Source organism: Carcharhinus amblyrhynchos, chromosome 26 (assembly GCF_965287045.1).
Source record: "Carcharhinus amblyrhynchos chromosome 26, sCarAmb.v2.hapA, whole genome shotgun sequence".
Lineage (NCBI taxonomy): Eukaryota > Metazoa > Chordata > Chondrichthyes > Carcharhiniformes > Carcharhinidae > Carcharhinus > Carcharhinus amblyrhynchos.
In genome coordinates, this window is record NC_137349.1 from 23,908,825 (window position 1) to 23,933,893 (window position 25,069).

The 25,069-nt window shown below is 38.9% G+C and overlaps 1 protein-coding gene and 1 long non-coding RNA gene across 2 annotated transcripts; both read left to right on the forward strand.

The window, feature by feature from the left end:
* The first annotated feature begins 9,855 nt into the window (after positions 1–9,855).
* On the forward strand, positions 9,856–10,625 carry LOC145358482 (uncharacterized). The gene is made up of 3 exons (XR_013889489.1): positions 9,856–9,991; positions 10,136–10,203; positions 10,582–10,625. It is a non-coding gene; the product is annotated as an uncharacterized LOC145358482 (long non-coding RNA).
* Positions 10,626–10,681: 56 nt separating this feature from the next.
* On the forward strand, positions 10,682–24,157 carry LOC145358909 (mucin-16-like). The gene is made up of 13 exons (XM_080213286.1): positions 10,682–10,754; positions 10,926–10,952; positions 11,539–11,693; positions 11,786–11,853; positions 15,742–15,911; positions 16,088–16,114; positions 17,074–17,222; positions 17,314–17,381; positions 18,900–19,069; positions 19,257–19,283; positions 20,458–20,606; positions 20,698–20,765; positions 24,019–24,157. The coding sequence occupies exons 7-13, from the start codon at positions 17,127–17,129 to the stop codon at positions 24,155–24,157; spliced, it is 717 nt and encodes a 238-aa protein (XP_080069412.1). The 5' UTR covers positions 10,682–10,754; positions 10,926–10,952; positions 11,539–11,693; positions 11,786–11,853; positions 15,742–15,911; positions 16,088–16,114; positions 17,074–17,126.
* The last annotated feature ends 912 nt before the right edge of the window (positions 24,158–25,069 follow it).

The window sequence follows — 25,069 nt, forward strand, 5'->3', positions numbered from 1 at the left end:
GCTGTATTGTTCTTTGTTAACAAACCAGAGGCATTTGTATATTCATTTAGATTTTTGACTATGGCATTGCACGTTGCTGGTTTGGCTCAAATATGTCTTAACTGTTTTTATTCAATGCCAGAAACATCAACCGCAACTGCACAGAGCACCACTGCAGCATTGAGCTCTGCATCAACTCCCACATCAACCAATGCAACAGAATCAACAACTACAACAATCGCAACACAAGGCATCACAATAAGTGGTGAGTACTGTTGTATATTTTCTTCCAATCTGTTTCCTTCAAATTTAAAGTGGTGAGTGTCTAAGAACTCTTATCTGCTTTAAAAGCAAATTACTGCGGATGCTTGAATCTAAAACCAAAAGATAAAATGCTGGAAGATCTCAGCAGGTCTGTCAGCATCTGTAAGGAGTGAAAAGAGCTGACATTTCAAGTCCAGATGACTCTTTGTCAGAGCTTTGACAAAGGGTCATCTGGACTCGAAATGTCAACTCTTTTCTCTCCTTACAGATGCTGACAGACCTGCTGAGGTTTTCCAGCATTTTCTCTTTCGGACTCTCTAATTTACTGTTCCAATGTAAGTCAAGAGAATGACTACATGCTAAAATAAACTCAAAGTATTGCAGTTTTATTGTATATGTCTATTATAATGCAGTGGATAATCATTTGTATTTGAATTTCACCTCTGGCTTTGTGCCTGCTACCACAATTTGGGGAAATCTGTTAACAAGCCATTTGTATATTAATCCTCATTTTGGAGTCTGTTGCTGGAAGTTGTTTGTTTTGCTCAAATATGCCAATATTTATTTTCACCGAAACAGCAGAAACATCAACTGCTGGTTCACAGACCTCCACTGCAGCATCGAGCTCCGCAGCAACTCCCACCTCAACAGTTATATCAGAATCAACAATCATAGGTGGCTCCAGTCCAACATCAACAGCTGAATTAACGACAGTTACCACTACACAAGGCATTACAACAAGTGGTGAGTAACATGGTACCTTTTGTGTTCCAATCTTATTCCTTCAAATTTAAAATAGGATAATCGATTATCAACTGAAATAAAAAGAAAGTAGTGCAGTTTTGTGGGTTACATTTGTAATGATATATAGGGCAAATATTTGCAAATGTAATCAGCTGTTTTGTGTATTTTGCAAGCATTTGTGGGTAATTTGTAATATGTGCAATTGTTAACAAATCCTTAAGACTATAAGATGATTCGACCCATCACGTCAGCCATGTCATTCAATGAGATCATGACTGAACTGATAGAACCTCTACCCTCTGTGAGAAGAAATTCCTCCTTATCCCTGTGTAGAATGGGAGACCCCTTATTCTGAGATTATGCCTGAACATATATTCCCAGTTGTTAGTGTGCATGATATATATCATTAATTATTTTAATGATTAACATAATTATTATGCAACAACAGAAGTCTTGAATGGCACCAGCAGCATTGTAATACCAACCGTTTCAGTAACTCCTGCATCTACCGGAACAACCACAGCAAGCTCCACTCCAGCATCAACAAGTATCTCAACGTCACCATTCACTGTAACAACTGGTGAGTATCCTAGTAAACATTAATCGGCAGTTCAATTGTTTTTCTTTTTCAAATGAAGGCAGTATTAGATCCAAGTCAGGAATTAGAAGTGACAAGATATCACACTGACCCATTGTTGTCCATGAACCTGCAAGGGAGAATGATGTGTAAATGTTAATTGATGTTTATTTTCTGTTTCAACATGGATACATTTCAGCATCTGAGTAACGTGTATTCCATCAAAGTGTGAACAGAACACAGCAGTTTGTATTTTAATTCCGATTTCAGGGTATTTCATTCCAAGTTGGCTCTTTCTCTCAGTAAAGCCATGTTTCATTTTCTCAGCAGCATCTGAAACATCAACTGTGAGTGAACAGAGCAGCACCGCAGCAGTGAGCCCTACATCAACAACGTCAACAAGTCCAACAGCAAGCATCTCCACTGTTGCATCGACAACTGAATCAACAATAATCACAACACAAGCCACTGCCATAAGTAGTAAGTACCCAAGTATACTTTCACCTGATGTTTCAATGCAATTTAAATTATGTTTGACAACAAATTAAAATAAAGTCCCAAAAATTGCAGTTTTATTGATTACATCAATAATAATACAGAGGAGAATTATTTGCTAATTTCATCTCTGCCTTGCATCAGCTGCAACATGCCTATGCTGTATTGTGGGGAATATGTCACAAAACCAGAGACATTGTATATTACTGCATGTTCTTGAGTAGTTGCTGGTTTCACAGAATCGTAGAATCCCTACAGTGCGGAAGAAGACCATTTGGCCCATCAAGTCTCCGCTGACCATAATCCCACCCAGGCCCTTTCCCCACAGTCTCACTTATTTGCCCTGCTAGCCCCCCTGATACAAAGTCGCAACTTAGCATGGTCAATCAACCAAACCCGCACATCTTTGGGAGGAAACTGGAGCACCCAAAGGAAAGCCACACAGACAGGGGGAGAACATGCAAACTCCACACAGACTATCACCCAAGGCCGGAATTGAACCCGGGTCTCTGGCCCTATGAGGCAGTAATGCTAACTGCTGTGCCACCGTGCCACCCATAACTCAAATGTGCTATTTTCATCAAAACAGCAGAAATACCAATTTCAACTATACAGACCAACACTACAGCATCAAGCACCATGGCAACAAGTGCAGCAGAATCAACAACCACAACCAACTCCACTTCAGCATCAATAACTGAATCAACAGGCATTTCAACAAGTGGTGAATATTATAGTACATTTTTATTTTCCAATCTGATTCTTTGAAGCAGTTTCATTTTGATTCTTTTCAATTCAGTGCAGTATTGCAACCAAATCAGGAAATACCCACACAAGATACCACAGTTCTAATTCGCCGCTCATGACAATATAGCGAAGAAGTTCAAATGTAACTTGGTAGTTTTTTGTTGTTTTATCGTAGATATATTTAGACAACGGAATAATTTGTATTCTAACAACATGTTAACAGAACATGTAAGTGTTGCACTTGATCTTGCCTGTTTGTTGCAGTAACGGCAATAATTATTTTCCCAGCAGCATCAGAAACCATGACAGCAAGTGCTCAGACCATCACTGCAGCAGTGAGCTCTTCATCAACTCCCATATCATCAAGTCCAACAGCACAATCAGCAGCAAGCAGCTCCACTCCAACAGCGACAACAGAATCAACGACAATCACAACTGCACCAATTATTACAAGTGATTATCCAAGTAAAATTTGACCTGTTATATCAATGTAATTGCTTTATATTTAAAGCAGGATCATGATTACACACTGAAGTTAGATTCATTTGTTTTTTTTACATCCATAGTAAGAGAGACAGGAGTTGATGTGTTCTATAGGAAGACCTCATGCATCTAGTTGATGGATGCACTGGCTGGGTGCCAAAGGAAATGGAACATTTGGGGGCTGCCTACCATTAGCACTGGGTTAGTTGGGCTGTGGAAGCAGTGGGCCAACACATCTCAATATAGGGTGGTCCAGTCATTCTCTGAGTTGGGGGAAGATAAGTTCATAAGGGCCTTTGTCTCAATGAGGGTAGTCAACACAACAGGGGCACTAGTTGGATTTGTAGAACTTGGAAGGGGACAGGATTGTATCATGTCATTTCTAGGGCATTTTGAAAGTGGGTTCTTAATGGTTTATGCTCCAACTTGTCCAGTTTCTGATACTCAGTGTACTTGAGTGCTCATCTAGAAAGATCACTCTTAATAAGTTGTCATCCTTATTTCGATGGATCTAAGTGTTCTAATCCTATTTTGCTTTGTAACCCTTCCTTTTATAGTTGAACCCACCATTGTTCCTGTAACTAACAATCCAGATCAAGAAACGCAAAAGACAAAATTTAATGTAACTTTCACCGTGCTCACACTGCCATTCAATCCAAGTCTAGAAAATAAAACTTCCCCATCGTACATGGATAAATCAAGCAACATTCTTGATGAGGTAATCATGATATCTAAGTGAATAGGAACACAAGTGTTAAATTTCATTACATTTCTTGTAATAAAATGTTGCATTTTAATTTTCTGCAGCTCAATAAACTGTATGCCAACAGCAAAGTAAACTCAACCTTTGTGAAATGTCATTCTGTCTCTTTCAGGTAAGCAAATATATCTTACAATGGAAGTCCTAATTAAGATGGATCCACAACTTTCTTAGCTTCAATTGACTTGTATTTAGTTACATAAAAAACTAATTACATAAATAAATTCCTGCTGTCGTTTATTATTGAGATAATTCTTTATGTACATTGTTGTAACCCAGACATACCCAAACATCTCAACTTTCCTGTAAGCCATTCATTTGATGTGTGGTCATGGGAATTGAGTTCCATCGCAGGCTTCCTGCTATTGAATAATCTTAATTTGAAAAGTACAGAATCGTGTACAATCCTGGCTGTCTTTCCAAATGTCATGCAACGCAATTCCGGTAAAACAAGTACTCATGCAGTTGATTTGAGAAATCAATTCACCAGTCAGATTATATTAGTGCTGTCAGATCTTCAGTATTTTACAACAAATTAACCAGCTGCTATTTGTATGTGGCAGACCTGCAAGTGATGGTAACAGTACGGTTGAAGCATTCTGTGATTTCATAAAGAGTGCCAGTGCCCAGCAAGTTGATAAAGTTCTACTTTATCATGAATTCCAAAACAACACAAACGGCATCACCACTTTGGGATCATATTCACTGGACAGCAACAGCCTCTTTGTAGATGGTATATATTCACTTCCATTTAATAATTTAGTAACTGGTTAAACCATTTTGATAGACACTTTCCTGTTGTACAATGATCCTACCACCATCGTTCTAACAAATGATCCTCTATCTTACTGATCTCCTGGCTCACCCTTACTCCTAGTTCTTAACCATTCCTGTGCTAGTCCCTTTTCTCATTCCTTATCTGCTGACTCACTCCTAATTGACCAATTCTCATTCCCGATGTTGCCTCTTACTTGCTCCCACTCTAGTGATGCTGTTGACATTATTTTGCTGGCTCTTGTTCACCCATTCCTGAACGTCTAACTAATTTATACCCTGATCATCCGCCTCACATTCCTGACCCACTGTGTCTTATTCATTCCTGGTCTGTTCATTTACCTTCGTTGAAGAGCTCTAATGCACTCATCCCTCAGCTTCTGGCTCCTGTTCAACACCTTTTATTGAAACTTTATTTTTAGGAGGAATTCTGCATGTTTGACTCCATTTTCATAATTTCAAACCTTCAATTTCTGATTAAATGTGGAACATCTTATCTTTTCACATGTGTGCTATTCTGGTAACAGCATTTATTTTAAGCTAATAATTCTAACTCATCAGAATGTGCTTGAACAAGCTTAATTCATCTTTTCCAAATATATTTGTTTTGCAGGTTACCATGAATCAGTAGTTTTAACAAGTAAGTATATTAATTGATCTCTCTATTGTTCTTTTAATATTTCTAGATGTGGATCAGTTTCACGTAAGATCTTGCAACATGTTGACATGATACTGAGATCATATCAGGAAGAATTCCTCTGTGTGTTAGGCAAATCGTAAACATATTCTTTGGAGATATGGTTAGGCTTCCATTACAATAAGTAGTCAACAGATACTCCGCATTTAGGTACTGAACCCTACGAGGGCATTGATAACCATAAACAGCCATTGGATAGGTCCATGATTATGTATGGCAAAGTACAACTCTCACTCCTTGAAATTTAAAGCAGTTTTATTCTGATTCTTTTCAATTCAAAGCTTTAAAGTTAAAGTTTATTTGTTAGTCACAAGTAAGGCTTACATTAACACTGCAATGAAGTAACTATGAAATTCCCTGAGTCGCTACATTCCGGTGCTTGTTTGGGTAAATGCAACTAACCAGTACATCTTTTAGACTGTGGGAGGCAACCAGAGCACCCAGAGGAAGCCCACACAGACAGTGGGAGAATGTGCAAACTCAGCACAGACAATGACACAAGCCAGGAATCGAACCTGAGTCCCTAGCGCTACGAGGCAGCAGTGCTAATCAATGTGCCACTATGCCGCCCATTGCAGTGTTTCAACCAAATCAGGAAATAGCCACAAGATATCACAGTTCTACTTTGCTGCTCATGATAATGTGGTGAAGAATCACGTAAATGTATAATAGTAGCTTTTTATTGGAGATGTGTTTAGGCTTCCATTACAGCAAATGTCAAATAAAACCTTTGCATTTGTGTACAGTACACTAAGAGGGCATTAGCAACCGTGAACCTCCAGTGGATAAGTCCATGATTATGCTTGGCAAAGTACAATAGTGGTTGGCCATTGGCTTCTGCAGTGTGCCTGACCCCCACCTGTCTTCCAGTGTATTGAAAGGATTTATAAGTTGATAATCAACCTGTTTGGCCATACTTTGAATGCAACTTCTGTGGCGATCATGCCATTGAATCCAAAACTTGGGAAACCTCCAACGAGCCACAAGACCTCACTACACAATAATATTCCTTAGAATTACATTTGGAAATGGAAATGGAAATTCCAGTGGTTGCTGAGTGATATAAATGATCATCCAGTTGTTAGGACATTATAGAATTTTAAACTCAGGTGCCTGTTTATTTATTGATTATAATCATGACATGGCAACTGCTGTGCGTTACAGAAGGCCTGGCCAGTGACAAGGGTATCTGCACTGCAAGGACACCCACATCCATCCTCCACAAAGACTTACCTCACCGCTTCTCTCCACTGAGGCTTTCCTGAGTGGACTGGATAAATCCATCCCACTTACCCACTCTCCAGATCTGCAGTGCTGTTCTGTTTCTGGGCATATTGCAGTGCCAGCATTGGTCACTGCTCCCGGTTGCACAGCTCAGCCTAAAGAGTTGCCAACCCTCTGATTTGGCCTCCGGAATCCCAGGAGTTCTGATGGCAGGCAGGTCAGTGCCTCATTGAAATCCAATTGCTGTGCCAGAATTGAAACTGATGAACTGATTGGGTCATTGATGCCAAAACGCCAACCATCTGATTTAGCCCACAGAGTCATTATGGTACAAAATAGGCCATTCTGCTCATCAATCCATGCTAGCTCTGCGTAGAGAAATCAAAAGTGCCCCAGTGCTCATGCAACTTTATTTCTTGCAAGCACGTATCAGATTGCCTTTTGATTCATCAATCACCTTCACTTCTGCCACACTTGTAGGCAGGCAGTTCCAGGTCACTGCACAAATAAAACTTTTCCTCATATCCCGACTAAACTTTTGCTTGCAACCATACATTGATATGTCCTATTCCTAATCAGCTAATAGAGTCTCTATTACTTGTCATAATCTCTATCAATTCCCCCATTAGTCTCCTTTGCTTCAACAAGAAGAATCCCAGCTCACTGGTGGCATCCATGTAAAACTATTGATATTTATTGTATCTCTGCTTATATCTCCTGCAGCTACAACACCAGCAGTGACAACACAAATGTCAACTCCAGAAGTGAAGCCCATTGAATTCAATGTGACCTTTGTTATCACTAACTTAGAGTTTGTACAATCTCTACAAGACACCAATTCCTCACTGTATAAATCTGCATCAAGTGTTATTTCTCACCAGGTAACAAAGAGATTGTTTATATTTGTTTGTGGTGTGATAGTGACTGAAGTATAACATTAACAGAAAAATCTCTCCTATCACTGAGAACTTTTCCCTCTAACTCTGCAATTGCAAATTTATTGCAGCTCACAGACCTGTACAGCAAGAGCAAAATCAACTCAACATTTTCAACTTGCAAAACTGTTTCCTTCAGGTCAGTGCATTTTTGATGTGTATATACTGAAAATGTGGAAGGTTAATTGAAAATAAAAGGCTGCACTGTCAAAGATTAGAAGGCAATAATGCCTGAAATGGTTTTCAATAGTTAATGGTCATATAGCGTAGATGTATAGAAACACAGAAATATAAAAAATAAGAGCAGGAGGAGGCCATTTGAACCTTCAAACCTGTGCTGCAATTCATCACGATCATGGCAGATTGTCCAACTCACTAGCCTAATCCTACTTTCTCCCCATAACCTTTGATCTAATTCACCCCAAGTGTTATATCCAGACACCTCTTGAATACATTCATTGCCTTGGCATCAATTATTTCCTGTGGTAATGAATTCCACAGGCTCACCACTCTTTGGGTGAAGAAACGTCTCCTCATTTCCATCCTAAATGGTCTACCCCGAATCCTCAGACAGCGACCCCTGGTTCTGGACACCCCCACCATCAGGAATATCTACCCTGTCCAGTGTGGTTTGGTTTTATAAGTTGTGATGAGGTCCCCCCTCGTTCATCTGAACTCCAGAGAAAATAATCCTAATCTAGCCAATCTCTCCTCGTACATCAGTCCAGCCATCCCGGAATCAGTCGGTAATCCTTCACGGTACTCCATCGAGAGCAAGAATATCCTTCCTCAGAAAAGGAGATCAAAACTGCACACACTATTCTAGGTCTGGTCTCAACATGACTCTGTATAAATGTAATAACACATCCCTGCTCCTATCCTCGAACCCACTCGCAATGAAGGCCAACACACAATTTGCCTTATTACCGCCTGCTGCACCTGCATGCTTACCTTCAGTGACTGGTGCACAAGGAATCCAGATCCCACTGCACTCTCATGTGTACTGATGAGTGTTCCCTGACTCTGTTATTTACATTGAAGAATATCTATCAACCTTTGTTTAATTTGACAGTATTTGAATTACCAGGGCACAGGTTGATTGCAACTTTCATGAATTCTGTACACAATTGACGAAGATCGCTATGATAAGTACAATGACCAAGAATCCTGACAGGTCAATTTTTCTCACATAGTTAATCTTGTTATTACTTGTTTTTTTCCCAACAGTCCAGCAAATATTGGGGGTAGCACCAGTGTGTACTCAGTATGCACTTTCAGAAATGATTCGACTGCTCCTCATGTCGATAGAGTTACGGTGTACCACGAGTTCAGGGACAACACAAATGGCACCTCCACCTTAGGAGTATATTCCTTGGACAATAACAGCCTCTATGTAAATGGTAATTATTATTTAAAGGGAATGATCCATTCCATCAAATTTTATTCTAAAGATCTGGTTACATTATTCAAAATTACTCTAATTTATCGCAAACATTCCATGAATTTACTTATTATGGTGATGACTTTCCATTTAACGCAATTTATATTAAACATCTGTAATTTTTTTTAAGGTTATCATGAATCAACTCCTTTGCCCAGTAAGTATTGTTTTAATTTCTTAGTTCATTAACATTTCTCCTTAGTGCTGAGTGTTACATTATTATAGATTTTTACTCAACCTGATTGATGTATTGTCAAAATAGCCCACTGTTTTGGGGTGAAATGTTTCGCATTTCTTAATGACCAATAGCCCACAGAGCACCATTGAATGCTAGCTCTCCCTAGAGAAAGCAAAGGTGCCCCATTGCTCATGCAATTTGATTTCCTGCAAATGCATATCAGATTGCCTTTTGATTCATCAATCATCTTCACTTCTGTCACACTTGTAGGCAGGCAGTTCCAGATCACTGCAGCATAAACAAAACTCTTCCTCATATCCCCGCTGCAGCTCTTGCTTGTAACCTTAAATTGACATGCCTTATTCCTAATCAGCTAATAGAATCTCTTTTGTCATAATCTCTAGCAAATCCCCCATTAGTCTCCTTTGCTTCAACAAGAAGACCCCCAAGAAGCTTGCAAATGACAAGAAACGCATAAATGATGTCCACGCAAAACTATTGATTTTTTTTGTATCTCTGCTTATATCTCCTGCAGCTACAACACCAGCAGTGACAACACAAACGTCAACTCCAGAAGTGAAGCCCATTGAATTCAACGTGACCTTTGTTATCACTAACTTAGAGTTTGTACAATCTCTACAAGACACCAATTCCTCACTGTATAAATCTGCATCAAGTGTTATTTCTCACCAGGTAACAAAGAGTTTGCAATATTATACAGTTATTGTTTACATTTGTTTGTGGTGTGATAGTGACTGAAGTATAAGATTAACAGAAAAATCTCTCCTATCACTGAGAACTTCTCCTTCTAACACTGCAATTGGAAATTTATTGCAGCTCACAGACCTGTACAGCAAGAGCAAAATCAACTCAACATTTTCAACTTGCAAAACTGTTTCCTTCAGGTCGGTGTACTTTCTATATATTCAAAATTTGGAATGAAGGTTAATTGAAAACAATCTCAAAGACTAGCAGGCAATAATGCCTGAAATGATGTAAGATGTTTTCAATAGTTAATAGTTGTATAACGAAGAAATATTCAGTGGCTACATCTCGTGTGTACTGATGAGTGTTCCCTGGCTCTATTATATACATTGAAGCATTTCTGTCAACCTTTGTTTAATTTGACAGTATTTGAATTACCAGGGCACAGGCTGATTGCAACTTTCACAAATTATGTACACAATTGATGAAGATTGCAATGATAAGTACAACGACCAATAATCCTGACAGGTCAATTTTTGTCACTTAGTTAATCTTGTTATTACTTATTTTTCCAACAGTCCAGCAAATATTGGGGGTAGCACCAGTGTGTACGCAGTCTGCACTTTCAGAAATGATTCGACTGCTCCTCATGTCGATAGAGTTACGGTGTACCACGAGTTCAGGGACAACACAAATGGCACCTCCCCCTTAGGAGTATATTCCTTGGACAATAACAGCCTCTATGTAAATGGTAATTATTATTTAAAGGAAATGATCCATTCCATCAAATTTTATTCTAAAGATCTGGTTACATTATTCAAAATTACTCTAATTTATTGCAAACATTCCATGAATTTACTTATTATGGTGATGACTTTCCATTTGACGCAATTTATATTAAACATCTGTAATTTTTTTTAAGGTTATCATGAATCAACTCCTTTGCCCAGTAAGTATTGTGTTAAGTACTTAGTTCATTAATATTTCTCAATAGTGTTATGTTATTACAGATTTTTACTAAACCCTATCGATGTATCATCAAAATATTTCACTGTTTTGGGGGGGGGATTGTTTTGCATTTCTTAAATGACCTTTTATTTAAGTTCTGGTCTTGAAAACTGCTTGATGACTCAATTACATGTTTGGTTTGTGCTCTTGCGTCCATTCTCTTTTATGTGTGAATTGCTAATAGACTGATGCTGAAGCTGTAAGTGACTAGTGTGGAAACTGCAGAACCTATAGTTCAAATCCAGCGATCTCTGGAAGAAACATAAAACTAAGAACACAATCAAGAGGTTGTCACCACTAAGATGCAATATCTTGAACAATCATTAGTTCAGAAAGTTTCAGTGTTACATCATAAGTATGCGAAAAGTTGTTGGGTGCTTCTCTTTAAGATTAATAGCTTGAAATATTCTATTGCTGTTTCTTAATTCTTGGTTCATTTCCCCCTTACCATGTGCAGTGCAGATCATGCAGTCATACAAATGTTTTATCCCTAGTTTAATACTTAACTGATGTTTTTTTTTTGACAGCAACATCTCCAATTCTGACCACAACTCCAACCCTGCAAGCAGAACCTTACGATTTCAATGTGACCTTCATTATAACTAATTTGGCCCCGACATCAAGTCTACTGTCACCTGGTTCTGCATTGTTCAAATCTGCATCAAGCATTATAGCTCATGAGGTGAGTTGCAATTCAATGTTTATTACGAATATATGTTTGAATCCATTATTTTACTTTTATATCTAAACCTGCGAACGTTCATCTCTTTTCAGCTGAACACACGGTTTGCTAACAGCAAGATTAACCAAACATTCTCAAAATGCAGAGTTCTCTCTTTCAGGTAAGGAATGATAATATTAATCATGATCAGTATGAGTTTCAAGATTATTTAACAGTTTAGTATAAATGCTTAATGTTGAATAAATGGCTATAATTTGCACTTGTTCTCTTGAATTTTGATCAAGGATTCAAGCTCAAGTCATTGTTATTGAACTTTGAGTTTCTTCAAAGTTAATTGTTGATGATTTTAAAAAATAAAGAGGAATTAGAATTCTTTTTATTCATTCATGGGACATGAGCATTGCTGGCTGGCCAGCATTTATTGCCCATCCCTGGTTGCCCTTGGAGGGCAGTTGAGAGTAGGCCAGACCAGGTAAGGACAGCAGATTACCTTCCCTAAAGGACATGAATGAATGAGATGGGTTTTTCTGACAATGGTTTCATGATTATCAGTAGATTCTTAATGCCAGATATTTGTTATTGAGTTCAAATTCCACCAACTGCCATGGCGGGATTCGAACCTGGGTCCCCAGAACATGAGCTGAGCTTCTGGATTAGTTGTCTAGCGATAATATCATGAAGCCTTTGCCTTCCCTAAGATGAGAGAAGAGGAACAAGAAATATAAAACCAGTTTGTAAGAACCTTCACAGGAAAGGGAATAAGAAATGTGATAGGCTGAGAAATCAAAGGCCAGAATCAAACAGGACCACAGTAAACAATAGCGGGAATGGGACAAGTAATGTTAAAATAGATGCACCTTCAGGCCTTGTGCCTTGACACGTAGAACATTTGTAATTAAGTAGATGAATTAATCATGTAAATAGATGTAAATGCATATGATATGGTCAGGAGTACCGAGATTTGGCTGCAGGGTGACCAGGGATGTGAAATGTACATCCAGAGGTGTTTAGGAAGGACAGACAAAAAGGAAAAAGTTGTAGAGTTGCATTGCTGGTTAAAGAGAAATTAATACAACAGTGAAGAAAGATATTAACTCCAACAATGTGGAATCTGTATGGCTGGAATTGAGAAAGACCAAGGGGCAAAAATCATTAGTGGGTGTCGTATATAAACCCCCAAACTATAGCGGTGAGTTTGGGAATGGCATTAAACAAGAAATTAGTGATACCTGCGATGAAGGAACAACTGTAAATATGGGTGATTTTAATCTGCGTATAGATTGGGGCATATCAAATTAGTTGCAATATCATAGAGGAGGAATTGTTGGTGACTAGTGGAGTGCCGCAGGGATCAGTGCTGGGGTCTCAGCTATTTACCATTTATATAGATGATCTGGAGGAGGGGGCTGAGTGTATGGTAATGAAATTTGCTGATGACACAAAGATAAGTGGAAAAGCAAATTGTGCGGAGGGCGTGGAAAGTCTGCAGAGGGATCTAGATAGGCTGAGCGAGTGGGCGAGGACCTGGCAGATGGAGTACAATGTTAGCAAGTGTGAGGTTATCCACTTTGGCAGGAATAATAGTAGGAGGGATTACTATTTAAAGGGCGAAAAGCTGCCGCATACTACGGTGCAGAGGGACCTGGGGGTCCTTGTGCATGAGTCGCTAAAACCCAGTCTGCAGGTGCAGCAGGTGATCAACGCGGCAAATGGGATGCTGGCCTTTATAGCGAGGGGGATAGAATATAAAAGCAGGGAGCTCTTGCTGCAACTGTACAGGGCACTGGTGAGGCTGCAGCTGGAGTATTGTGTGCAGTTTTGGTCGCCGCACTTGCACAAGGACATTTTGGCCTTGGAGGGAGTGCAGAGGAGGTTCACTAGGCTGATACTGGAGATGAGGGGGTTGGGCTATGAAGAGAGACTAAATAGACTGGGTCTGTGCTTGTTGGAGTTTAGAAGGATGAGGAGGATCTTATAGAGACGTATAAGATAATGAAAGGGATGGATAGGGTAGAGGTAGAGAAATTCTTCCCGCTTCGAAAGGATAGCAGGACTAGAGGGCACAGCCTCAAGGTAAGGGGGGGGCAGTTTAGAATGGAGTTGAGGAGGAACTTCTTCACTCAAAGGGTGGTGAATCTCTGCCCGTTGAAGTGGTGGAGGCTACCTCGCTAAATATATTTAAGTCATGGGTAGATAGGTTTTTGACAGACAAGGGAATTAAGGGTTATGGGGAGAAAGCGGGAAAGTGGAACTGAGCCATTTCAGATCAGCCATGATCTTATTGAATGGCGGGGCAGGCTCAAAGGGCTAGATGGCCTACTCCTGCTCCTATTTCTTATGTTCTTATGAATTCCTGGAGTGTATATAGATGGTTTTCTGGACCAGTAAGTTGAGGAACCAACTAGAGAACAGGCCATCCTAGATGGTGTATTGTGTAATGAGAAAGGAATAATTGGCAATCTAGTTGTGTGAGGCCCCTTGGGGATGAGCAAACATAACATGAGGAAATTCACGATCAAGATGGAGAGTGACATAGTTGATCCTGAGACTAGGGGTGTAAATCTCGATAAAGGAAAATATGATAGCATGAGGCATTGAGGATTTGGAGCAGTGAGTCCACACCCAAAATATTGTGTGCAGTTCTGGTTTTCTTATTTGAGTTCCTAGGGCATAGTGGCCTAACAATAAAATCCCTCAACTTGACATTTAATGTCATAAATAGAGCTATTAACTCATCAACTGTATGACTCAGAAGTCAAAAGAAGTGTAATGATGCTAAATTGTGCAATAATCATTGGATCATACAACAGTTAATCAGAGGTCCTTCAGCCCAAGTTGCCTGTACCAGCCCTTTGGAACAATTATCGATGTTAATAGGAAAAGACATAAGAACATAAGAAATAGGAGCAGGAGTAGGCCATCTGGCCCTTCGAGCCTGCCCCGCCATTCAATAAGATCATGGCTGATCTGTCGTGGCTCAGTTCCACTTTCCCGCCCTCTCCCCATAACCCTTAATCCCCTCTCTTATCAAAAACCCATCAACCCGCTTCTTAAAAATATTTAGCGAGGCAGCCTCCACCACTTCAACGGGCAGAGAATTCCAGAGACAGGGTTAAAAAAAGAAAAACTATTTCCCTGGTTGAAGATTCTAGAACTAGAGGTCATAGTTTAAAAATTAGAGTGACACCATTCAGGAGTGATGTTAGGAAGCAGTTCAACACACAAGGGTGGTAGAGGTTTGGAAACCGCTTCCAAAAATGGCAAATGATGCAAGATGAGCTCCTAATTTTAAATCTTGAGATAGGTTAATTTTTGTTAAGCAAAGGTATCAAGGGATAGTGGCCAAACGCCACAGTTAGGCCACAGATCAGCCGTACTCTCATTGAATGGCACATAACAGGCTTCATCCAATTCAGGATTCTCATTTGAAAAATATTACATAATCTGATCTCATTGTCCTTTCAGAACATTCCAGAATATTTTTGTTTTAATTTCCAATATCACCTTTGATTATTTTGCCAATTGTTGTTAATCTGTTTTGCGACACTTCTGCCACTGCATACAGAGGATTCTCATTTACTCTGGCAAAAGGCCTCACCATTTTCAACACATCTATCAAGTTTCTTCTCAACCTTCTCTGTTCTAAGGATAACAATGCAGTTTCTCTGGTTTCCCCCCTCCCCCGACATAACTGAAAGCTTTCAGTGCAAACACATTCTAGTGAATGTCTTCTCTAAGACTTTGCTTTCGTTCATGAAGTGTGGTGTCCAGAACGGATCATGACATTCCAACATGCAATGAAGTTGTGACCATCCGGGGTAATGTAGGCAGCAAATTAATTTCATACTCCCCCATTGCAGAGCCAAATGCAAACTGTCAGCGATGAGGTGAAAAGAATTATTCAACAACAGATCTCAACTGGCATTCATTTTAGCTGCAACGCATTGAATTTTAACCCCGATATTATAAACTGAGGCTCGTAACAACTGTGAAGCTCATGTCTGAAAATGTTGCCATCAAGTTCCTAAATAAATAACTTATTTTCCAGTGCGGCACGTGCTGACAGCACCAGCGTCTCTTCAATCTGTACATTTGGAAATGATTCCTCTCCTCAGGATGTTAACAGAGTTACTGTATACCATGAGTTCAGGGACAACACAAAGGGCATTTCCACTTTGGGAGCATATTCGCTGGATAACAACAGTCTCTACGTGAATGGTATTTATCAGATAAAGGAGATATTCTATTTTTCTATGCTTTTATCAACTTGATTGTGTTTGTGTGATCAAAATGAGGAAACTTAAGCCAAACCTATCAATGTATCTAATTCCATAATGTAATGATGATTTTTCCACTTGACTCATTTTATCTAAGACACAATTTTCATTTTTCAGGCTACCATGAACCAGCTCCTACAACCCGTGAGTATGGTTTCTATTTCAATGTTCTATTCTAAAGATTCTTTTTAATGCAGTGGGAAACAACAGAATAAATCTTTATTAAACTCTTTATATATTGTCAAATGCATCTAATGCATTAGAGATGGCAGCACAGTTGTTAGTAATGCTGTCTCACAGTGCCAGGGACCAGGGTTCAATTCTGGCCTTGGGTCTGTGTGGTATTTGCATGTTCCTCCTGTGTCTGTGTGGGTTTCCTCTGAGTGCTCAGTTTCCTCCCACAGTCCAAAGATGTGCGGGTCAGGTTACTTGGCCATGCTCAATTGCCAATTAGTGTCAGGGAGATTAGCAGTGTAAATATTTTGGGTTACGGGAATAGGGCCCTGCTGGGACTGTTGTTGGTGCAGACTCCTGGGGATTGTATGATGGATGCCATAAGATGCAATTTCTCCCCTTTAGAAATGCTTGACACACGGTTATTTTTCTGTTTGATATTCGTATCAATTCTTGAATTGGGCATATTTATGACTTAGCAGTGATGTTGTAGATGTGATGTTATCCTCTGTCTTTCACGTGACACATGCATGAAGAGGTTGTTAACATAGTGGGAGCAACCTGAAGGAAGTAGCTAACAGCATCTGAAATTAGACCTGTTGCCTGAGTTTAGACATAAAGACAAGTCTGCAAGTCAGTAACAGACTCAATAAAATCGGGAGAACCGTCTAAACAGACAAGCAGTTAGCTACAGGATCAACATTAGGATAGTCTGTGTCCAAATGCATATGTGATGGCAATAATTATTTCTTAGGAAAGGAAGCTAATTCTTTTCATCTCACCCAACTTCAAAAAGCTCTAACACTAAATCACAAATTCTGTTGTGATTTCATTTATCTTGCTTTATTTTACTGCCACTCTTGAATGAAAATAATGCGATAAACATTATTTATTCTCAGTTTAACGTTTTATCTATTTATTTTTAACAGCGCCAATTGTGGTCACAACACCAACCGTGCAAACACAGCCTTTAGATTTCAACATGACCTTCATTATAACTAACTTGGTTCCAACAGCAAGTCTACTATCTTCCAATTCTGCGCTGCACAAATCTGCAGCAAGTATTCTTGCTTACATGGTATGTTCACAGTTTAATTATTAATACAAAGAAAAATGTTCATTAATTCGAGAATATTCTCGCTAATACTGTGTCTGTTCCTTTCTTTCAGTTGGACAACGTGTTCAAGAACAGCAATATCAACAAAACATTCTCAAACTGCAAAGTTCTTTCTTTCAGGTAAGAAATGTTGACGCTAAATACAATCTGTATCTGTTCAAGATTATTTCTAAGTTTATTCGTTCTAAGTTTGTTAAAAATGTTTATTATTACAAATATATTTAGAAATATACTTCTATGTATATTTCAGAAGGCTTTTCCATCAAAACATTTTTGCATCTAGAAGAATGGGACAGATTTTTCCTGCAGAGAGTCTCAAATATTTTGATCTCATTGATATATTTACTGAAGATTAAAGTAGTCAGCTGACTGTAAGAAATATTTGTCTAATATGTTTGAGAAAACTTAATTTTTATTCTCCTTGTCAATCTGTCTAAGATGATATCAAGGATGTTAATTCATTGTGAAGACAGCAAAGAACAGAACAAATGCTAATCTTTTTATTTGATACTAAATTTTCTACAGGATACAACATTGCTGGTCTCCTCTCAGTCCAAAAGTAGTGTCCCAGAGTCTCCCACTATTTTTGAGAATAGCAATAAATAAAAGAGTCTAATTAATTAATTAAACCAATGGACAGGCCCTTAAATAGAAATCTCACTTTATATATGCTTAATATACTTAATTAATCAATGCCTTCCACCCAGATATCCTTAACATCAGTGCTACAATTAATAGTGGATTATTTATTTCATCAACTCTCTTTAATATACTGAGCAACTGCTTCTTTAATGTGGTTAGCGAATGTGAGTGTGATGCTGTTCTAAGGTTGGATTTGAGCCACATTGGTGCAGCAGATAAAAGAGAATTATCCTCAGCATCTAACTATGCTTGAATGTAAATTGGATTATTTAGTGGAAAGAGTTATTCAATGAAAATTATCAGCTAGCAATTGTTTTTACTGCAATACATTGGGGTGATCTTACCATTAAAAAATCGAATTGCCAAACAAGCGTGTAAACGGGAGAGATTCACGCCCATTTTTCAGACTCGATCTTATGCCACTTTGTACAAAAGAGGCAAAGTGCAGATAGGGGAAGTAGATGGTGTCTACTTTTACGAGGAAGCCTGCTAATCACAGCTAGAGGGCGCCAGTGCACATGTGCAGGTCTCTCAGTGTTCTGAGCAAAGTGTACATAGAACAGAGATCAGTCACTTCCCAAATTCACGTCCACCACCCCCCCGCCCAGCAGATATTATACCCCACCCACCCAATCGGTGACGCCCCCTGAACCCCATCCCCAGTATATCACCCCAACACGTCTCTCCCCACTGTACCGACCAATCGCCACACCACTACTCCCCCAACCACCCCCGACCGTTCACCATGATTTCCCCCTACCCCCACACCATTCCCAGCCGATCACAAGAAGCAGGAACCAGGCATAACCCCTATTTTTCACTTCGCTCATGATCTTACTGGGTCGCTATGCCAATTGACTGGCATGACAAGCTGGTAAGATCACCTCCATTGAATTTTAACCCCAATATTATAAACTGATATCTATAACTACAGGAAGCTCATGTTTCCCAATGTCGCCATGAAGTTTCCTAATTAAATAACTTTTTATTTTCCAGTGCGGCAAGTGCTGACAGTACCAACGTGTCCTCAATCTGTACATTTGGAAATGATTCCTCTCCTCAGGATGTTAACAGAGTTACTGTATACCATGAGTTCAGAGATAACACAAAGGACATTTCAACTTTGGGAGCATATTCACTGGATAACAACAGTCTCTACGTGAATGGTATTTATCAGATAAAGGAGATATTCCATTCTATTCCTTTGCATCTTATCAACATGGTTATGTTTATCAAATTATGTGATCAAACTGAGGAAAATTAAGCCAAACCCACCAATGAATCTTATTCCACTATTTAATGATAAATTTCCAGCTGACTCATTTTATTTAAGACACATCTTTCATTTTTCAGGCTACCATGAATCAGCTCCTACATCCCGTGAGTATAGTTTCTGTTTCTGTGCTTTCCTAACAATTCCTTTTATTGCAGTGGGAAACAACAAAGTAAATCTTTATTGAACTCTTTTTATATATTGTCAAATGCATCTATCACATTAGCGATGGCATCACGATGGCTGGGCAATGCTGCCTCACAGTGCCAGGGACCAGGGTTAAAGTCTGGCCTATCAAGACTATCAGTGGAGTTTGCATGTTCGCTCTGTGTCTGCATGGGTTTCCTCCAGGTGCTCTGGTTTCTTCCCACAGTCCAAAGATGTGTGTAGGTTGATTGACCATGCTAAATTGACAATAGTGTCAGGGGGATTAACAGGGGAAATATGTGGGGTTACGGAATAGAGCCTGGGTGGAATTGTGGTCGGTGCAGACTCGATGGGCCCAATAGCCTCCTTCTGCACTATAGGGATTCTATGAGTTTGCATGTTCTGTGTGGGTTTTGTCCAAGTGCTCCAGTTTCTTCCCACAGTCCAAAAATGTGCAGTCAGTTTAATCGGCCATCCTCAATTGCCAATTAATGTCAGGGAGATTAGCAGTGTAAATATTTTGGGTTATGGGAATAGGGCTCCACTGGGACTGTTGTTGGTGCAGACTCTTGGGGATTCTATGATGGATGAAATGACGTGTAATTTCTTCTCTTTAGAAATGCCTGGCACACGGTTATTTTCTGTTGGATTATTCATGTAAATTCTTGAATTGGGGATGTTTATGACCTAGCAGGGATTTTGTAGGTGTTATGATGTCCTTTGTCCTTTGTGTGAGGCATGTGTGAAGAGGTTGATAACATGATGGAAATAACCTGAAGGAAACAGCTAACAGCATCTGAAATTAGATCTGTTTCCTGAGTTTAGACAAAAAGATAAATCTGCAATCAGTAACAGACTCAACAAAATCAGAACATCTAAACAGAGAAACAGTCAGTTACAGGATCAAAGGTTAGGATAGTTTGTATCCCAATTCCATATGTGATGGCAAAAATTATCCCTTAGGAAAGGAAGCTAATTCTTTTCATCTCACTAACCTCAAAAAGCTCTAACACCAAGATGAAATATTCTGTTGTGATTTCATTATTCTTTATTCTACTGCCGCTGTGGAATGAAAATGATGCAATTACAGATTATTTATTCCAAGGTTAATGTTTATCTATTTATTCATGACAGCACCAATTGTGGTCACAACCCCAAACCTGCAAAGAAATCCCTTCGATTTCAATGTGACCTTCATCATAACTAACTTGGTTCCAACAGCAAGTCTACTATCTTCCAATTCTGCGCTGCACAAATCTGCAGCAAGTATTCTTGCTTACAAGGTATGTTCACAGTTTAATTATTAATACAAAGAAATATGTTCATTAATTCTAGAATATTCTCTCTAATACTGTGTCTGTTCCTTTCCTTCAGTTGGACAACATGTTCAAGAACAGCAATATCAATAAAACATTCTCAAACTGCAAAATTCTTTCTTTCAGGTAAGAAATGTTGACATTAAACACAATCTGCATCTGTTTCAAGATTATTTCTAAGTTTGCTAAAAATGTTTATTATTACAAAATGGGTAATGCTTCTAGGTATACTTCGGAAAACTAGGATTTCTTGTCAATATATTTCGATCTGAATTAATGGGACAGAGTTTCCTGCACACAGTCTCAAATGTTTCGATCCCATTGATATATTTACTGACGATTAAAGTAGTTAGCTGACTGTGAGCAATATTTGTCCAATATGTTTGAGAATATATAATTTTTATTTTCCTTGTTAGTCTGTGTAAGGTGTTATAAAGAGTGTTAATTCATCATGGAGTCAGTTAGCAAAGTAGGAAACCAAAGCCAATCTTTTTATTTAATAATAGATTTTTTAGAAGACACAACATTGCCGGTCTCTTCTCAATCCAACATGTAGTGTCCCAGAAGTCTCCATTTTGTTTATGAGTATAGCAACAAAATAAGATAGATTAATTAATTAAACCAATGGACAAGCCCTTAAATAGAAATCTCGCTTTATATATGCTCAATGTATTTAATTAATCCATGCCTTCCACCTGTATATCTATGCTACAATTAACAGTGGATTATTTCTTTAATAGACTGCCTTTAAAACACAGAGCAAACTGTTTCTTTAATGTGTTTAGTGTATGTGTTCCAAGGTTGGATTCGAGCCACATTGGTGCAGCAAACTAAAGGGAAATAACCTCAGCATCTAACTATGCTTGAATATAAATTAGATTATTTATTGGGAGTTTCCTTCTCCAGTACTAAAATCCTTCATCTTGAACACAAAGTTAACACAGATTGAAAGTTTAAACAAAATATGAATTAATACATTTTCAGACTCTGAATCACAAATACTATAGTGGTTGCTAATATTGCAACATACCTTATGGGAACAAATATATTGTGAATGACATCAGTCTCAATTAAGAAGGAGTCACAACTTCTGCCATTTTTGAAACACTCAGGAGTCTTCTCTCCTGCACTTTTTGGAAGTTTGGATGATCATTCATGGTCATGTGTCAATTATTTATTCCTTGAATTTCTTTTCTGTTCCTTGGAGTGTTAGGACTTTGCGCAGACGCCTGAGGAGCAGTATGGGCGGAGTTATTAGCAAGTTACATCCTGGAAAAATATTTAAAATTTAAAGTATTTTTAAATATTGAAAAACCTTGACAACCTCCTTTTTGCCTCTGAATTAACATGGATGTAAATACAGTCATCAACCAGTCAACTTGTGACCAAGGTGATGGCATAGTATCCACAATTTTACTGTTCTTTGCCAAACGTGCTAACAGTACCTGTGGCAATAAGGACCAATACTTTCACTATCACGATTACTGCTAACAGAACACAGATGCTCCGCCTGAACTACAGACGTGCATCCTGGAGAAGGCCCAATCGCTCTATTGCTTCTTTGACAGAGTCATCTCAAGCAGAAAAGATGTTCCCAATGGTGGGGTGTTCAGTGATGGAGGCCATAGTCAAAGGATATTGGCTAAAACTTTTAGGACTGAGATAAGTAAAAACTTATTCAGCCAGAGATTGGTAAGCATGTGGAATTTGCTACCAAAGAAAGTAGTTGAGACCAAAACATTGTATATTTTCAAGAAGGGGTGAGGTAGAGCTCTTGGGGTGAAGGAAATGAAAGGATATGAGGAGAATGTGGGATCAGGCTATTGAGTTGGATCATCAACCATGATCAGAATGAAAGGTGGAGCAGGCTGAAAGGGCCAAAAAGCCAATATTTGCTCTTATTTTCAATATATCCAGCATGCCTCATTCATTCTACTGGTGAGTTGGGAAGCATGAAAGAATGTGCATTTTCATCTTTAATTGACATATACCAAACTCCCAGTAAACCAAAAGACTGTGGTCTGTGATAAATTGCTTTTGAACAGATTTTCTTTTGAGAGAAATTTTGAGAACATTGTCCAACTATGTCTGATCTGTAAAAATATATCATTGGCATAGAGTTTTATCATTATTTTCAACAAATAAAAACTTCAGGTAACTGAATTTCTCAGAAACATAACAAATATTCTGAAATCAAAGTTATTGTGTCTGATTATTCCTGTGAACTCATGCAAAACAAGTCAATATAACATGGTGGCTCAGTGATTAGTCTTGCTGTCTCATAGCTCCAGAAACCTGGGTTCGATTCCTGGCTTGGGTCACTGTCTGTGCAGACTTTGCACATTCTCCCCATGTCTGTGTGGGTTTCCTCTGGGTGCTCCAGTTTCCTCCCACAGTCCAAATGACATGCTGGTTAGACGCATTGGTTATGCTAAATTCTCCTTAAATGTACCCGAACAGGAGAGTGGTGACAAGGGGATTTTCACAATAACTTCATTGCAGTGTTAATTTAAGCCTACCTGTGACACTAGTACATAAATGAACTTTAAAACAATTGGCATTTGTATTAGTTGTAACACAATAAGTAATATCGGTCCCAGTGTACTTTAACAGAAGGGGTACAATGGTAAAGAAATCAGAGCCAAGTGCTCAGAGTCAGTTAGCCCCAGTCAGGAATCCCAATGGCCTGTTGAATCAGGACAAATCAGAATTCCCACTGGGTGTAATTGTGTTCTGATTCTATTCCCACTGCTGCCATGTAAGTCAGATCCTCACTCATAGCACTTCAGAAGAGCCAGACACAAGATGCTATTCTTTCAATGTTAACAGAGGGACAGCCCACTAAAACTCACTTTTTGCTGTGCATCAAAAGTGATAGGCAGGGAATCAAGGGCCAGAATCAAACTGGGCCACAGTGAAAAATAGTGGGAATGGGACAAGGAATGTTAAAAAGACAAACCTTAAGACTTTGTGTGTTATCTCACAAAGAATTTGCAATAAATGGATGAATTAATCACAGAAATGGATGTAAACAGGTGTGATATAGTCGGGATTATGGATCACGGATATAGTCAGGGTTAAGGATTATGGATCACAACATTCCAACACGTGATGAAGTTATCACCATCCAGAGTAATGCAGGCAGCAACTCAACTTCATACTGCCCCCTGCAAAGCCAAATGCAAACTGTCACTGATGGAATGAGAAGAGCTATTCAATAAAGCATAGGAACACAGAAATAGCAGTAGGCTATTCAGCCTCTCAAGTTTGTTCTGCGTCATTCAGAGAGATCATGGTTGATCTGTGGCGTAATTCCATATACCTGCCTTTGAGCCAAATCCCTTAATACTTATGTTTAATAAACTTTTATATATCTCAGATGTAAAATTAGCAACTGCTCTGGCATCAACTACCATTCGTGGAAGAGTTCCAAATGTCTACCACCAATTTGTGTGGAGCCATGCTTCCTAACATCTCTCCTGGTTAGTCTGGCACTTATTTTTAGACTATGCCCCTAGTTCTAGAATCTCCAACTACTGGAGATCATTTATCATTATCTACCCTGTCTTTTCCTGTTAATATCTTGAAGACTTCAATCAGATCATCCACTAATCTTCTAGACTGTTGAGAAAATTGGCCTCATTTGTATAATCTGTCCTCATAATATAAGCCTGAAAGACCAGGTATCATTGTGGTAAACCTACATCTCCCTCCAAGACTAATTCTTCAGGTGCATTAGCCCAGATCTGCTCACAATACTCCAAATGGTATCTAACCAATGTTTTGATTAGCTGTAGCATAATTCCCAGCTACCACTTATTTTAGCTGCAACACATTAAATTTTAACCCCAAAATTAAAAACTAATATCTATAACTAAAGTGAAACTCCAATGTCGCCATGAAGTTTCCTAATTAAATAACTTTATATTTTCCAGTGCGGCAAGTGATGACAGCACCAGCGTCTCTTCAATCTGTACATTTGGAAATGATTCCTCTCCTCAGGATGTTAACAGGGTTACTGTATACCATGAGTTCAGGGATAACACAAAGGACATTTCCACTTTGGGAGCATATTCACTGGATAACAACAGTCTCTACGTGAATGGTATTTATCAGTTAAAGGAGATATTCTATTCTATTCTTTTCAGTTTATCAATTTGATTGTGTTTCTGTGATCAAACTAAGGAAAATTAAACCAAACGTATCAGTGGATCTTATTCCTCTATTTAATGATGGGTTTCTACCTGATTCAATGAGCGGGATTTTACAGCCTCGCTCGAGCGAGACCAGAAATTCCTGCCCGAGGTCAACGAAGATTTTATTGTCAGATCCTCGTCCGCGTTTCTGTGATGGGCAAAGTTTTAGAGCCCCGGCCATCTTATTTAAGACACTGTTTTATTTTTCAGGATACCATGAATCAACACCTTCAT